Genomic DNA, 16,206 nt, shown 5'->3' with positions numbered 1-16,206 from the left:
GCAGCTGGATGATTTACAACAAGGTGATTATTACTGGTGTCTAAATCACAGATTCTGAGGTCAACACCTTGTAACAGTCTGGGGGTGAGGGGCTGGGGCTGGGGCTGGCCCTAATCTGAAGAGAACAAAAGTAGGAATGGGAAGGTGCTGAGAACCCAGGACTGAGGAGTGCATTATGAAAAGGTCTATTCAAAAATGTGTGAGAGGGGCTGGGGATTTAGCTCAGTGGTATAAGCACCTGTCTTGCAAGTGTGCGGTCGTAAGTTTGATCCCTAGTACTAGTAAAAACGAAGAAGACAAAAAAAAAAATGTGTGAGAGTATTTAGTAGGTAAATAAAGTGACTTTTTTTTTTTTTGTCTTTTTCATTTTTTATCGGTACTGGGGATGGAACTCACGACTGCCTGCTTGCAAGGCAGGTGCTTATGCTGCTTAGCTAAACCCCAGCCCCAATAAAGTGACATTTTTATATATTCTACATTTAACTAGTACCTACCATACAATTTTGTTTGTTCAATAAATATTTTTTTTCATACTGAGGAACCCGGTGCTTTCCTGCTACAACCCCAGGCCCCTTTTTTATGTTGTCTTTTGAGATAGGATCTTGCTAAGTCACTAAGTTGCCCATGCTGGACTCACACTATGTATACTTCAGACTCTCCGTACTGGGCTTACAGGAATATGCCGTGACACCTGGCTAAAAAAAAAAAATTCTCCTTTTATCACTTTTTTGCTTTTGTTTTGAGACAAGGTTTGCTTATGTAGTTCAAACTGGCCTTGAATTCACTATGTAGCCCACACTATCTGGAATTCCCAGCAATCCTTCCACCTCAGCCTGCTGAGTACTGAGGTTACAGGCATGTACCACCTTAGCTAGCTCCCTTTTATCACTTTAATCTTTGAATGTACCCCTTTATTATCATTTTTTGGCCTTTTTGAGACTCCCTATGCAGTTCAGGCTGGCCGTGAGCTCACTTTGTAGCCCAGGCTGGTTTCAAACTTGCAACAATCCTCCTGCCTCAGCTTCCCGAGTGCTGAGATTACAGGTATGTGCTACTGTACCTGGATTATCCTTTTATTATTTACCAATGTATTTTATTTTATTTTTATGGTACTAGGGATTAAATCCAGTACTTCACCACTGAGCCACAACCCTACTCTCTATATTTTTTCTCTCCACTTTCGTGTGAATGATATTTGTCTCTCAGACATTTTTATTGTCTTGCACACTGTAGTACTAGCTAACAAAATATTTGCTGTATTTGCCAGAGTAACTTACTCTTTTATACAAGGCCTAGCCAAAACAAAAACCCCAAAACAAAATTGGGGGTAGCACGAATGGGGAGATTACAGGTACCTTAATAGTGTATCCTCATGAAAAAAGAAACAAATTAGGGAATAGGTCTCCAGTGAAGAGAACCAAAATTCTCAACCAAATGAGTAGAAATAGAAAAGATAGTTCAAATATGAAAGAAAGAGGTAAATGAAAGATTGTGAGACACACATGGTTATGCATGCCTATAGTCCCAACTACTTGGGAAGGTCAAACAGTCTGAACAATTTAGCGAGGCTTTCTCAAAATAAAAATGTTTTTAAAAGGGCTGGGGTTGTAACTCGGGTAAGATGTATACATAGGGGGCTGGGGATTTAGCTCAGAGGCATAAGCGCCTGCCTTGCAAGCAGGTGGTTGTGAGTTAGATCCCTGGTACCAATAAAAAAAAAAAAATAGAATTCAGATACTCTATAGCTCTCTTCTCCCAGGAATCAGTACCTACTTGAAAGTGTGTGAATACTAGTAAATATATATTTATTATTACATAACCCGTTCATGCAACAATATTTGCTCACTGATATAGTAGACACAGTTCTATACTATCAACATCCTTTTCCCATGCAGGAAAATAGGAAAAATAGATGACTCTATCTCTGTGGTGGATCAAGCCAAGGCGAATGCCTCCCTTTGGGAGGGAAGGTTGGAGATCACGGAACTCTCTAGGACTGAGTATCGTGATGTTTGCTGGAGACTTGCCAAAAGTAATGAAGACTTTAAGAAACAACAGTATAAAATGGAGAAAGACACCATGTCTATATTAAACTATATGAAGAGGCAGGAGCAGGAAAAAGATAATATGGTAGGTATGTAAGTAGAAAGCCTTCATTACCTCTGTAGTAACTGGCCTGGTTATATTTTTCAAGAATTTTAATTCCTTGAAACCTCAGGAGATCAAGGAATCTTGTAAAGACTGTACAGTTAACTGTGTGTGTGTGTGTGTGTGTGTGTGTGTGTGTGTGTGTGTGACTAGAGATCAACCCAGGGCCTTCACATCTCCAGGCCTTTAATTTTTTTTTTTTTTAATTTCAAGATACAGTCTCTGTAAATCAAGAAGTTGCCCAGGCTGGGCTTGAACTTTTGATCTTCCTGGCTCAACTTTCTTAGTCCTGGTATTACAGGCAGTGCCACCACATCCGGAAGGTGTCATGAGTTATTCTGGGTGCTGTGCCTGAATTATTTTACTCAATCCTTTTAAGAAACGCATTTAGCTACAATATTGCTTCTCTTTTCTTTCTTTCTTTCTTTCTTTCTTTCTTTCTTTCTTTCTTTCTTTCTTTCTTTCTTTCTTTCTTTCTTTCTTCGTACTGGGGCAGATGTGCTCTACTTGAGCTCCATCCCTAGTCCATTCATTCCTTTATTTTGAGACCAGTTCTCCCTGATTACTCAGGCTGGCCTCAAATTTGTGATTCTTTTGCGTCTCGTGTCCCACGGCTGGGATTACAGCTCTGCACTATTACACTTGTGTGTTGCTCCTATTTTGCAAAGAAACCAACTCTCAGAAAGAGTGGATAGCCCCAAATCATATAGTTACACCAAATTCTTCTCTTTCCTTTCTGCTTCTATAAACCACTTGGAAATCCAAAGAAATTTCCACTATGTTCAGGATGTATTCTTCCTGCCATATATATATATATATATATATATATATATATATTTTTTTTTTTTTTTTACTTTTACTATTTACTTATGAATCCATAAAGAAAGTAGCCTTATAGTTAGTAGCAATAAAACCTAAATTCAAGATGATATTGAAAGTAAATTGGAAAGGTTTGGCATAGTGGTGCACACCTATAATCCCACTTGGGAGGCTTAGGTAGGAGGATCACTGAGTTCGAGGACAGGCTGGGCTGCATAGTGAGTTCAGTGTCAGCCTGAACTACACAGTGAGACCTTGTCTCAAAATAAATAGATACATGCATAAAATAAAACAATTCTTTGAACAGTAGCTATTACAAATACATTATTCTAAAGTAAGTTTTTCACCAACCATAAACATTATTTTCAAAATTTACTCCATAAATGCTTTGTGTCCTGTATTAACTAATTGATAATGATTTGTATTTATTGGTATCACTTATGTTTTCAGGTTGTCATCTGCAGATGCTATTACAGACTAGCATCTGGCTGTAGCAAATGTTTTCTTGCAACAAGGGATTCCCATTAAAAACAAGGGTCTGTGGCTAGGGATGTAGCATAGTTGTAGAGCACATGGTTAGCATAGTCAAGGCAATGGGTTCAATTCAATTGCCAACACCAAGCAAGCAACAATAAACCACAGAAACTATTTTGGAAGGAATTAAAAAATAGATTAAATTTATCCTGGTTAACTAGCTGTTTTGTTTTGTTTTGTTTTGGGACAGGATCTCCCTATGTTCTCCAGGGTAACCTTGAACTTCTAGGCTCAAATGATTCTCTCACTTCTCCTTCTGAGTAGCTTGGGCAGCAGGCACAGCCACCAAACCGGGCATTGACCATAGTTTATTACCCATTCTGCTGTGTTCTGGAAATATGTTATTTTCTTTCTTTCTTTTTTAAGTAGGGGATTTTTTTCCAGATTCAAGTTATTCAAGGATAGAAAGAAAGAGAAAGAAGAAAAAAAAAAACAACAAAATTTCAAAACATGTTAATCAGGGACATCAATGGTATATACTTTGTATACTGTCATCCCCAAATCACTCACCCACAGCATGAGACATCTGTGTTCAATTATCTGAACAATACCAGCACCAATCTTACTCTTCAGCGAACTCAGAGAAATCAGTAGTATAACTATCTTAACTATTTTTATATACATATATATGTTTTTTCTTTCAGCTTCTCAGACTAATGAAACAATATGATGTTTACACATTTTATGAAACAGTACAATATTTGCACATTTTATGAAATGTTTAGAAAACTTTTATCTTGAACAAAATTAAGTGCTTTTCTTATAAATTTTTCAAGAGGGAAGTTTTTCTTAAGAATGAGTTTTTGTATTTAGGCTTTGTTGAGTCAATCATAAAACAATCTTATTAATAAGATTAATTGAAACAGTCCAGTATAATTCAGGACTGTGCCAACTTATTATTTTACAATTTCCAGATTTTTCTTAATCAGGTCTAAGATAGTATTTACATCCATATCTCACTTCTGTGTCCCCTGATTCTAAAACTGTCAATGAATCTTTAGTGTAAAAGCTATTCCACTTCTCTACTAAAATGAACCAGCATTCCTTGGAGAAATGCTTGGAACTGATTAGAGAAATTATTGATTCCAGGACTGGGGCAAGATATATAAAAGATATAACAGGACTATCTTATTGTGTCATAAAGTAAAAAAATGTTAAAGGACACAGGGGCCAGCTTAGTGGGTCTTGAATTTTCAAAACCTGGGATAAGCAAAAGTAATCATGACAATAATAGATTATCATGAATTCACACTACTAATAGATCAATGCATACATTAAAGACTGGGGATATAGGTCAGTTAATAGAGCACTTAGCTGGGATATACAAAGCTGTGTGTTCAATTCTCCAGCACCGCAAAATGAAGAAGCAAGCAAAACAAGTAAAAGTAAAGTTTTCCTTTTTTTTTTTTTATATCTTTTTCGTTTTTCATCGGTACCAGGGATCGAACTCACGACTGCCTGCTTGCAAGGCAGACGCTTATGCCGCTGAGCTAAATCCCCATCCCCAAGTAAAGTTTTCCTTACAGTGGAATGCTAGTTGATACATTTTTAAGGAATGCTGGAGTTAGGAAAATTACCATTTGAAGAGGGACTGGGGATTTAGCTCAGCGGCATAAGCATAAGCGCCTGCCTTGCAAGCAGGCAGTGGTGAGTTTGATCCCCAGTACTGATAAAAAGGAAAAAGACAAAAAAAAAAAAAAAAAAGGAAAATTACCATTTGGCATTATAGTAGTAGGTGAATCAGTCAAAAGTTATCTATAAATGTTAGATGGAGTGGGTGAAAGTTTGATAAGGAGAAGAATATTTGCAAATTCTCAAAATACGGCCCCACAAATTACATAGTAATTACAAATGGAAAAGAGCTTTTTTTTTTTTCCTTCTTTTTTGAGCCAGGATCTTGCTATGCAGTCCAAGCTGGCCTTGAACTCACTTTGTAGCCCAGGCTGGTCCTGAAATTGCAGCAATCCTCCTGCCTCAGCTTCCTGAGTGCTGGAACTACAGGTGTGCACCACCACGCCAGATGAAAAGAGCAATTTTTAAATGGAGAACCTGGAAAACTATAAATTTAACTAACTGATTAAAATTAACATCAGCAGCCGGGCCTGGTGTGGTGCCACATGTCTGTAATCCCAGCTCTCAGGAGGCTGAGGCAAAAGGATCGCTGTGAGTGTGAAGCCAGCCTGGGTTACCGGGTGAATTCATAGCCAGCCTAAACTGCACAGTGAGACTCTGGCTCAAAAAGATTAAAAAAAATCTTGTGACATGAGTGAACCTCAAGAATATCATGCTAAATGAAATAAGACAGCAACAAGAGATCCACTCATTTAATGTATAGAAAGTAGTCAAATTGTGGAAACAAAGAGGTGGTTGCTAAGGGATTAGAGAGGAACAAAGGGAGGAACTGGTGTTTCATAGGCACCAAATTACAATTTTGCAAGATGAAAAGTTCTAGGGATTTTTTTGTACAGCAATGTAAACAGTATAATTTACTATAATTAAGTGTACTAAACTGTATACTTAAACATGGTTAACATGGTAAATATAATGTTGTTACTTTTGTTTTACTGAGACACAGTCTCACTATGTAGTCCAGGCTGGCCTCAAACTCATGGTGATCCTCCTGCCTCAGCCTCCTGAGTGCTGGGATTACAGGCATGTGCCACCACATCTGGTTTGTTATGTTTTTTAACCATAATTTTAAAGAAAAAAGTTACCCGGGTAATTGTGATGGTGGCTTGGTTTTTGGAAACTGGCAATAGCAGATTAAGTGTATTGGGAAGTTCTGACCACTCCCACTCTCTTACCTCACTTCATTTCTGACATTAAAGGTTTTGATATTTTAAAAAGTCTTAATATTATGTAAGACACTAAAACATGAATAAAGGTAAGACGTAGAAATTTGTTCATCTTTCCGACTCTATTTTTGTCTTCTACAGATTGAAAAGCTGCAACAGCAACTGGTTGAAACAAAGGAAAAAGCCCAAGAGGAGAAGGAAAAACTGGTATGTGTACTTACTTGGTAGTCAAGTCTCTAGTGAGCTCAGGTGTGTAAGACCCAATAAGTGAAAAGAGTGGGGGCAGGGTGACACACTTGTCATTTCAAGCATTGCAGATTTTTTTTATTGGTACATGTTTGTGGCACATAATGATGACATTCATCATGAAGAGTTGGTACATAACACATCTTACTTTTTTTACATCCTTCTCCTTCTCCCTTCCCTCCTGGCTGCATTTTTCTTTTACCCCTTCTTTTTTTTTTTTTTTTTTTTTGGTCTTTTTCCTTTTTATCGGTACCAGGGATCGAACTCACGACTGCCTGCTTGCAAGGCAGGCGCTTATGCCGCTGAGCTAAATCCCCAGCCCCATTTACCCTCTTCTTTGCCTTCTGAGGGATTGCAAACTTGAACCCTGCCGTGACAACTTAGTGACTTAATGAGAACCTGTTTTAAAATTAAAAATTGAAGCTTGGGATTTAGCTCAGTGGCATAAGTATCTGTCTGGTAAGTGTGAGGTCATGAGTTACATCCCTGGTACCAACAGCAACAAGAAATTAAAATTAAACATTGAAAAAGTGAGGGGAATTGGAGAAGCAGCCTCGTATGAAGAGCCTAACTTCAATCCCCAGTACCACAGAAAGAAACTATTTTCTGTGAGGTTGTGTACTGACTCAGCAATGGCTTTTGCTTTTGAGTTTTAGAGGTTGCTTTTTTTAAAAAAAATTGGTGCTAAGGATTGAATCCTGGACCTTGTACATGCTAAACATGCACTCTGTCACCAAACTACAAACCCAGCCTAGAATTCGCTTTTTAACAATGTGATTTTACGGGGGCTGGGGGGTACTGTTAAAAAAAAAAAAGTTAAAAAAAATGTGATTTTACATGTAAAATTTTATAGTTATTGCATTTACATAAAATATACCAACACTACAAAATAAGGTTTATGTTAAGAAATCTAACCTCTATCTATGTATTTTATATAGTAAGTAATCCTTTTTAATGGAATATTTGTGTGTGTGTGTATATATATATATATATATATATATATATATATTTACTGCAGAGCATGGTAGCACAAGCCTATAATCCCAGCACTCAGGAGGCTGAGGCAGGAGGAGGATCCCTGTGAGTTTGAGGCCTGGGCTACATAAACAAGTTCAGCCTCTCAAACAAAACAAAACAAAATATATATATTAACTTATGTTTTTAATAAGTATAAATATATACCATACCTCCTCTTTCTCAAATAAAAGGTAGCATAAAGAATGCAAAGACCTGTATCTTTTTTTCCATGTTAATAGTATTTTTTGGAGATACCATGACAATATGTATGTGTATATGATAGTTATGTATATGTGCATTATTTTTTATAGTTGTATTGTAGTCCATTGTGTGGATATAGAATATTTTACTCAAATGGTCTCTGTCTTAAGTCAGATGAGCTTCCGTGACAGAGTAAATTGAGTAGCTTAAAAAAAATTGTTTCTCAAAAAAGTTGTTTCTTATAGTTGTGGAGGCTTGAAGTTTGAAGTTAGAGCACTAGCATGGTTAGGTTGTTGGTGAGGGCCTTCCTTCTGCTTCACAGCCAGCTGCCTCCTTCCTGTATTCTCACATGGAGGGAGTGAAACTTCCGGACAAGTTCATCTCCTGTGAAGGTGCCACTGCCCTCACGGAACCTCTACCCTCTGGGCCACATCTAAAGCTAATTACATTCCAAAGGCTGGACCTCCACATACATACCACCGGAAACTAGGGCTTTAATGTATGATTTCGGTGGGAGGGTGGCACCAACATTCAGCTCAGAGAAGTTTCCTTTCAACAGATAATTGTGTTGTTTTCAGTCTTTTGTTACTACAGTTAGTGCTCCAATAAAGCATCTTTTTTAAAAAAATAGGGTCTCACTATGTAGTTGAAGCTGGCCTTAAACTTGCTTACATAGCGCAGGCTGGCCTCAAAGTCATGGGGACCCTACTGCCTCAGCCTCCAGAGTGCTGTGAGTGCTGAGGTTACAGGTGTTTGCCAACACACCCCGCCTCCAACAAAGGACCTTGTGATCACATCTTTTCATGTTTTGGCTACTGTGTCTTTGGGATATATTTCAGTAAGTGGTTTTGCTAGGTCAAAGAAAATATGTGATTTTTGTAAATACTGGCAAATTTCCTTGTATAGGTATTTGCAATACCACTAATTACATGAGACTGCATGTTTCTCCATAGCTTTGCCAATAAGCTATATGGTCAAACTTTTTTCTGGTAATAGGAGAAAAATAGCTTTTCAGTGTAGTTTTAGTTTGAATTTCTCTTCTTATGAGCTAGGTTGAATATTTTTCATATGTTTGTGGGCCATTTACACTTTTTAAATAGCTTTTGTTCATTTTTGTCCTTTTCATCTCCTTCTCTCTCTATTCTCTTCTTCTTTTTTTTTTTTTTTTTTGGCTTTTTCGTTTTTATCAGTACCAGGATCGAACTCACAACTGCCTGCTTGCAAGGCAGGCACTTATGCCGCTGAGCTAAATCCACAGCCCCTTCTATTCTCTTCTTTTACCTTCCACTTCTTATCTTATTTCTCCTTTTCCTGTCTTTTGTTTCCCTCTATTTTCTTCCTTCAACCATTTTTATTGTTGTTGTTTACTAGGGATATTTACCTTCCTTTTGTCCCTTAGCTCACTAATTTTTTTTTTTTTTTTTTTTTTTGTCTTTTTCGTTTTTATCGGTACCGGGGATCGAACTCATGACTGCCTGCTTTCAAGGCAGGCACTTATGCCGCTGAGCTAAATCCCCAGCCCCTAGCTTACTAATTTTAACTTGAATAACTTGTCATTTATCCTTCTTACAGGTTATAGATCTGTTTTTCTTATCGTACAACCCTCCCTCCCTGCGTTTTTTTGGATTTTGACAGCACAGGGAATTGAACACAAAGCTTTGCACATGCTAGACAAGTGTTCTACCACTGAGTCATCCTTTTTATTTTACTTTTTCCTTTCCTATACAAGACCAGTGTGTAAAGAAAATTTTCCAGGAATTTTCTGGGGGACCATACTAGAGCTCAAACCCAGGAGTGCCCTACAATGAACAACATCTTTAGGCCTTTTATTTTTATTTAGAGACAGGATCTCAGTAAGTTGCCTTGGTGGAACTTTAACTTGTGACTTAAGTGCAGTCCGGGATTTTTTAATTCAATGAAGTTGGTATCATTTTACAGAAATTTAAACTTTACGGGAAAGATAGGTTATTTCTTCAAAGAAGATAAATATAAATGCCTCAGGGTTTCAAATAGAACGTGACTCTGTGGACTTCTGTTTCTCCTAATTCATTTACTTCTTTTTCAAATACAGGAAGAAAAGTATGCTGTGCAAATAAGCAGGCTGGAGGCACAGTTCAATGTAAAAGCCAAAGAAATTGGCGTGATTCAGACAGAGCTGAAAACAATAAAACAATTCCAGAGGAGAAAAATTCAAATGGAGAAAGAATTAAACGATGTAAGTTAGATTCTTCTCTTTTTTTCTTTCCTTTTTCTTAAAAGAGACTTGAGAAATTTGTAAAAGAAGATATAGTATCATGAATGGTAATTTTAGAAAAATTTAGCTCTTTGGATACAGGTACATAGGGTGAGGAATGCTAAGCCCTCTCAGAGAATTTCTTAGACCTTGCTATGCTTTTTTCCTTGCTTTTCATTCCTTTAGCTCAGAATATAATTTTATTGTTTTGGTGATAATGTAATAAATGACACTATTATGGGGCCAGGGATATAGCTCAGCAACAAGTGTCGCCTGGCAAGTGCAAGGTCCAGAGTTTGATTCAAAACAAAAAATTACACTGTTAGCTGAAATGAGCTTTTTGAGTGTAGGCAAAGTTATTTTTTGCATATGTAAAATGAGGATAAGAATTACTCTCAGCACTTGGAAGGCTGAGGTAAGAGGATTGCTGCATGTTTGAGGCCAACCTGGGCTACAAAGTGTTCAAAGCCAGCCTGAACCACATAGCAAAACCCTGTTTAAAAAAGAAAGAAACAAGGAGCCGGGGATTTGGCTCAGTGGCTCAAACGCTTGCTTGGTAAATGCAAGGTCATGAGTTCAATCCCTGGTACAAAAAAAAAAAAAGGCTTAAAACAAACAAACAAACATAGTCTTACACTCTTATTGCAGGTTGTTGTAGAATGACATGAAATAATATATATTTAAAAGTCTTGCCCAGGGGCTGGGGACTTAGTTCAGCGGCATAAGCACCTGCCTTGCAAGCAGGCAGTCGTGAGTTCGATCCCTGGTACCGATAAAAAGGAAAAAGACAAAAAAAAAAAAAAAAAAAAAAGTTTTGCCCAAATGTATAATAAATATGAGAAAATAGGAAGAAAATGTTCAAATGAGAAGGGGAACAATGGAGGGGAGAGAAGGAAAGAATAAGAAAAATAAAGAGAATAAAAAGGAAAAATGGAAACAAAGTTTGTGTAAATAAGGAGGGCGAAAGGGGTTGATGAGAGGCAAGGGGAAAAGAAAAAAAGAAGCAAGATATATCGTGTACAGGTACAAATTCCCTATGATGAATACGATCATTATACATGTATATCTAAAATGTACCAATAGAATTTTTAAAGGTCCTGATTTATAACATTTGCTAATTTCCATGGTATAAATATTATAGGCAGGGATACAGTGATCTCAACATTTGACTGGAGGCTGAGGATCCACTTCCAAGATAACACACTTCACATAGCTGTCAAGTTGTTGCTGATGATTAGGAAACCTCAGACTCTCTCTAAGTGCTTGAGTAGCCTCATGAGACTGGTGGTAATCGCAGATTACCTAGAGTAATAGGAGAGACAGACAACCAGAAGCCTTCCTTTCTTCCTCTTTCCCTCTTTTTTCTTCCTTCCTCCTTTTTTTCTTTTTTCCTTCCTTGACAATGCATATACTCTGCCCTTACAAGTCACATAGTATCATTTTTGCCTTATACTATTATTTAGAAGTGATGGCCCACATTATAAGGGCAGGGAATTAGGTTTCATCATTTGAAGAGAGGAGTGTCAAAGAATTGTGGATGTATTTTACTTTTATTTTATTTAAGCATAGGAAAATTTCTTGGAGAAAATGAATGAGGAATAGGAATGGGAAATGAAGAACAGAATAGCTCCTGAGAGACAGGAGGGTCCTGAATGAGTTGCTCATGGATGTATCTTAAGACCATCATATCACTTGAATCCAAAGTGTATACAGCTGCAGGAGTAACCTGGAAATATCACAGTTCTGATATCACTTCCCTCAAGAATTATCTTTGGGAGCTGAGTTTGTAATCCCAGCATCTTGGGTGACTGAGGCAGGAGGACTAAGTTTGAGCTCAGCCTGGGAAACTAGGGGAGAATTTGAAAAATTGGACTGGGGATGTACTACCACTTCCCAAAAGTTTTTTCACTTTCTCCCCTCTAAACGGCATCTTGTCCCAAAAGTATTAGTGTTAAAGACCCTATTCTAAGGGCTGGGGGTTTAGCTCAGCGGCATAAGTGCCTGCCTTGCAAGTAGTGTGCGGTCGTGAGTTTGATCCCTGGTACCAATAAAAAGGGAAAAGACAAACAAACAAACAAACAATCACAAACAAACAAAAGACCCTAACCTACCTAAAGACATTATCTCCTTTGCTACACCACCCTGGCTTTCTCTGCACACACGCTCCTTTAAATTCTCTCGAACTGGATATTCACTTATTTCTTAAGGTTCTCCCTTTTGTTGACACTTTAAATAGTTTAAATATTTCAACTGATTGATTGAGGCAGGGTCTTGCTATATAGTTCAGGCTGGTCGTAAACTCACTTTGAAGTCCAGGCTGACCTGGGACTCAGGGATCCTCCTGCCTCAGCCTCTTGAGTGATGGGATTATAGTTGTGGGACATCACGGCCGGCTAGAATATATTTTTAGTTCTTTGTCCATTAAATTTTTACCTTTCAAAGGCTCAACTCAAAAACTTGTTCTCCATGAAGCTTCTCTTAAAAGCCTTTGTTAAAAGAACTTTATTTTCTATACCTTTCCATGGCATTTTATATATATTTTTTTATACTACTTAGGCCATACTACATATTTATTTGTCTTTTCCTGTGTAAGACTGTAAATTCTTTGAGGCACGAACGGCGTTGTGTTTATATTGACAAAATACAAGGTACACAGCAAAGCTTTGCAAAACCTTCCCCCATGAAACCCTGCTGGGGAGGCTGGCGCCTGCGCACTAAAACTCTCGGTCCGGGCCTCGGGCGTAGCGCGTCGCTCGAGCGCAGTGACGTAAGGTTCGCGTCACCCAGCGGCCGCCGCCTCAGCAGGAGTTTAGGCGCTTAGTTCTCCAACATGGCGGAGCGACTTTCTCCTGCGGAGTCGGCAGACCAGGTGTGCACCTTTCTCTTCAAAAAGCCCAGGCGGAAAGGGGCCGCGGGCAACCGAAAGCGCCCGGTGTGTGACGCGGAGCCCGGAAATGGCAATAGCAGTGGTGACGAAGGCAGCACTGTGGTGCGACCCGAGAAGAAGCGGGCGACCCACAACCCGATGATACAGAAGACCCGTGGCAGCAGTAAACAGAAGGCTGCCTACGGTGATCTGAGCAGCGAGGAAGAGGAGGAGAGTGAGGGTTTGGGTGTGGTGTACAAGTCCACGCGTTCGGCGAAGCCTGTGGGGCCAGAGGATATGGGAGCGACAGCGGTCTACGAACTGGACACAGAGAAGGAGCGAGACGCACAGGCCATCTTTGAGCGCAGCCAGAAGATCCAGGAAGAGCTGAGGGGCAAGGAGGATGACAAGATCTATAGGGGAATCAATAATTACCAGAAATACATGAAACCCAAGGATACGTCTATGGGCAATGCCTCCTCCGGCATGGTGAGGAAGGGACCCATCAGGGCGCCTGAACATCTGCGGGCCACCGTGCGCTGGGATTACCAGCCCGACATCTGTAAGGACTACAAGGAGACTGGCTTCTGCGGCTTCGGAGACAGCTGCAAATTCCTCCACGACCGTTCAGATTACAAGCACGGATGGCAGATCGAGCGTGAGCTGGATGAGGGTCGTTATGGTGTCTGCGAGGACGAAAACTACGAAGTGGGAAGCGATGATGAGGAAATACCGTTCAAATGCTTCATCTGCCGTCAGACCTTTAAAAACCCAGTTGTCACCAAGTGCAAGCATTATTTCTGCGAGAGCTGTGCACTGCAGCATTTCCGCACCACCTCGCGCTGCTATGTCTGTGACCAGCAGACAAACGGTGTATTCAATCCTGCTAAAGAAGTGATTGCTAAGCTGGAGAAGCATCGAGCTACTTCAGAGGATGGTCCCTCTGATATCCCAGAAGACCCTCATCGGGTCTAACTCCCATTACTTAGGTTTCCCAAAATTGTCAGATCTCTAAATATTTTGTTTTTCTTTGGTAGTCTTAAAAGCAAAAACAACCACAATTGAAGAAATATATTTTCTGGAAGAAATATCAACTATTTGTTTTATGTAAAGGTGTTGCTGATTGAATTAATATACTTAACCTCTCAAGAACTCTCAAAGTAGCCACCCCATGTACAAATACACATTCTGACTCGAATTGAAAACTAGCTGTTCGTGCTCTGCTGGTCCTTGGTGTCATTTTTTTCGTTTTTAAGAAGCAAGTGTTGCCACCTGGTGGAGAAATAAATTCAGGACTGGTGAAAGGAGACTGCTGGTTTAAAATTCAAAGGCAAAAGTTAATGGTTTATGGAAAATGTAAGATGGTTCTGTAGAATCCCAAGTAACGAAGAAATGAGGAAGATGTGGGACCTATGAATTTAAAATTGCAAGATATGCATTAAGGCAGAAAGTTTTGCTCTGTATATATACAGTATAGAATTTGTTGAACAACTTGAAAAAAGATTCAAAAAATATTCAAAGCATACATCTTTAAAAAAAGTTTCTACTTTATGTTTTGTGTTTGTTTTTTTGGGTGGAGGATTGTGTTTTAAAATTTTTTTTTATTTTTATAATGGCCTTGCTAGTTAGCTTAGACTGGCCTGGAACTAAGGCAGTTGTACTGCCTCAGCCTCTTGAGTGCTGGGATTACAGGTGGTTGCCTATATGCCCAATGTCTGTCTACAGAATAACAGAAGGAACAGGTAGGTTGTAGTTATTTTTATTTCTTTGGTTTTTTTGGTAGCAGTTATTTAAAAATCATTTTAGTCTTCTTTTAACAGTGATGTTCATTTTCAAAAATTTAGCCTAGGGGCTGGAGGTTTAGCTCAGCGGCATAAGCGCCTGCCTTGGAAGCAGGCAGTCGTGAGTTCGATCCCCGGTACCGATAAAAAGGAAAAAGACAAAAAAAAAAAAATTTAGCCTAACAGATAAAAGAAAATTAAAAGTAACTCTACCCCCACCAATTACACTAGCTAGAGATGATCATTGTTAATATTTTGGTGCATGGTCTTTTTTTTTTTTTTTTTGTCTTTTCGAGCCTGGATTTCACTATGCAGTTCAGGCTGGCCTTAAAGTCACTTTGTAGCCCAGACTGCCCTCAAACTTGCAACGATCCTTCTGCTTCAGCCTCCTGAGTGCTGGGATTACAGGCATGCACCAGAAATATATTTTAAAACTTCAGTATGCTATGTTTATAAAAGTTAAATCATGACATGCAAACTGTTAGGCTGATTGTTCATAATGTATTATTTAAATATTTCAGTAACATTAAATACCAGCATATGGTGATGCATGCCTGTAATCCCAGCACTTAAGAGGCTGAGGCAGGTAGATCATCACAAATTCAGGCCAACCTGGGCTACATAGTGAACTCAAAGCCAGTTTGAACTACATAGCAAGACCATGTCTCAAAAAAAAAAAAAAAAAAAAAATCTACAGACTCTTTGATATAACTATGGAATTCCATTTGGTAAATATATTATTATTTGCTGTCATCATTTGGACTTCACTATTAGAAAGTGTGATGAACATCTATGAAATGAAGTTTTCTATTTTTAATTTTTAGGATAACTTCTTAGAAGTGGAATATATGGGCTAAACAATATGGGCATCATTATCTGGTGACGTGTATGTGATCTTTGCTACTGGGAGGTGGGGGTTGGAATTCAGGCCATAGTACTCTGTGCTTCTTGGTTGTCCATACGTTGGTGGCATCACATGGTGACCATCACATGGAGTCGGGGCCGCTAGGTTGCCAATCTGAAGTGTGATGGCACTGTAAAGAGTTACTATACTCCAGCCTGGGCAGTATAATGAGTTCCCATGCCCTCTGTTTAAAAAAGATCATGAAGGTTTCTTTGTTTGGTTTTGTTTTTTGAAGGCAAGGTCTCACTATGTAATTCGGGCTGACCTTGAACTCACTTATGTAGCCCAGGCTAGCCTCAAACTCAGAACTCAGCGATCCTGCCTCAGCCTCCCAAGTGCTGGTATTATAGGTGTGCACCACCACCCCTGGCTTCTGGCTCATGAACTTCTAAAGGTGCTGTGCATTGCCTAGTTATCTTTTGAAAGATTAATTTAGAGTTTGGGAGGAGCCTAGTGGCATATGAAAAGACCATTTATTTCCTTACAGCAGTATGGAAAATGTTTCCTTAAATTCTTATGGTGACTTTAATTTTGGAAGTATGAAACAATTAAGAGGCCATTAAAAATAAATGTATAAAATTAGGAAAAGGAAAAAGGAACATCTGAAAAAGATCATATAAAATGGAGGTTTAAACTGGGTGTGGTAGTACAGGCCTGTATTC

The 16,206-nt window shown here is 38.9% G+C and overlaps 2 protein-coding genes across 4 annotated transcripts in view; both read left to right on the top strand.

Annotated features, from left to right (window-relative positions):
* Bbof1 (basal body orientation factor 1) overlaps positions 1–16,206 on the top strand; it is a 54,472-nt gene that overhangs the window by 1,632 nt on the left and 36,634 nt on the right. For all 3 annotated transcript variants that reach the window (XM_063241004.1, XM_023566108.2, XM_003472308.5), the window contains exons 2-4: positions 1,896–2,130; positions 6,438–6,503; positions 9,832–9,975. In XM_063241004.1, coding sequence (XP_063097074.1) covers positions 1,896–2,130; positions 6,438–6,503; positions 9,832–9,975 — 445 coding nt within the window. The remainder of the gene's footprint in view (positions 1–1,895; positions 2,131–6,437; positions 6,504–9,831; positions 9,976–16,206) is intronic.
* LOC101788181 (E3 ubiquitin-protein ligase RNF113A) lies at positions 12,780–14,410 on the top strand. The gene has a single exon (XM_023566109.2). It carries the CDS (start codon positions 12,824–12,826, stop codon positions 13,832–13,834), a length of 1,011 nt encoding a protein of 336 aa, XP_023421877.1. The 5' UTR covers positions 12,780–12,823; the 3' UTR covers positions 13,835–14,410.

This window comes from Cavia porcellus, unplaced genomic scaffold, assembly GCF_034190915.1.
Source record: "Cavia porcellus strain 051 isolate PalLab524CR breed Dunkin Hartley unplaced genomic scaffold, mCavPor4.1 scaffold_31, whole genome shotgun sequence".
Lineage (NCBI taxonomy): Eukaryota > Metazoa > Chordata > Mammalia > Rodentia > Caviidae > Cavia > Cavia porcellus.
Note: the sequence above shows the minus strand (reverse complement) of the source record. Positions and strands in the feature narration are given on the sequence as shown.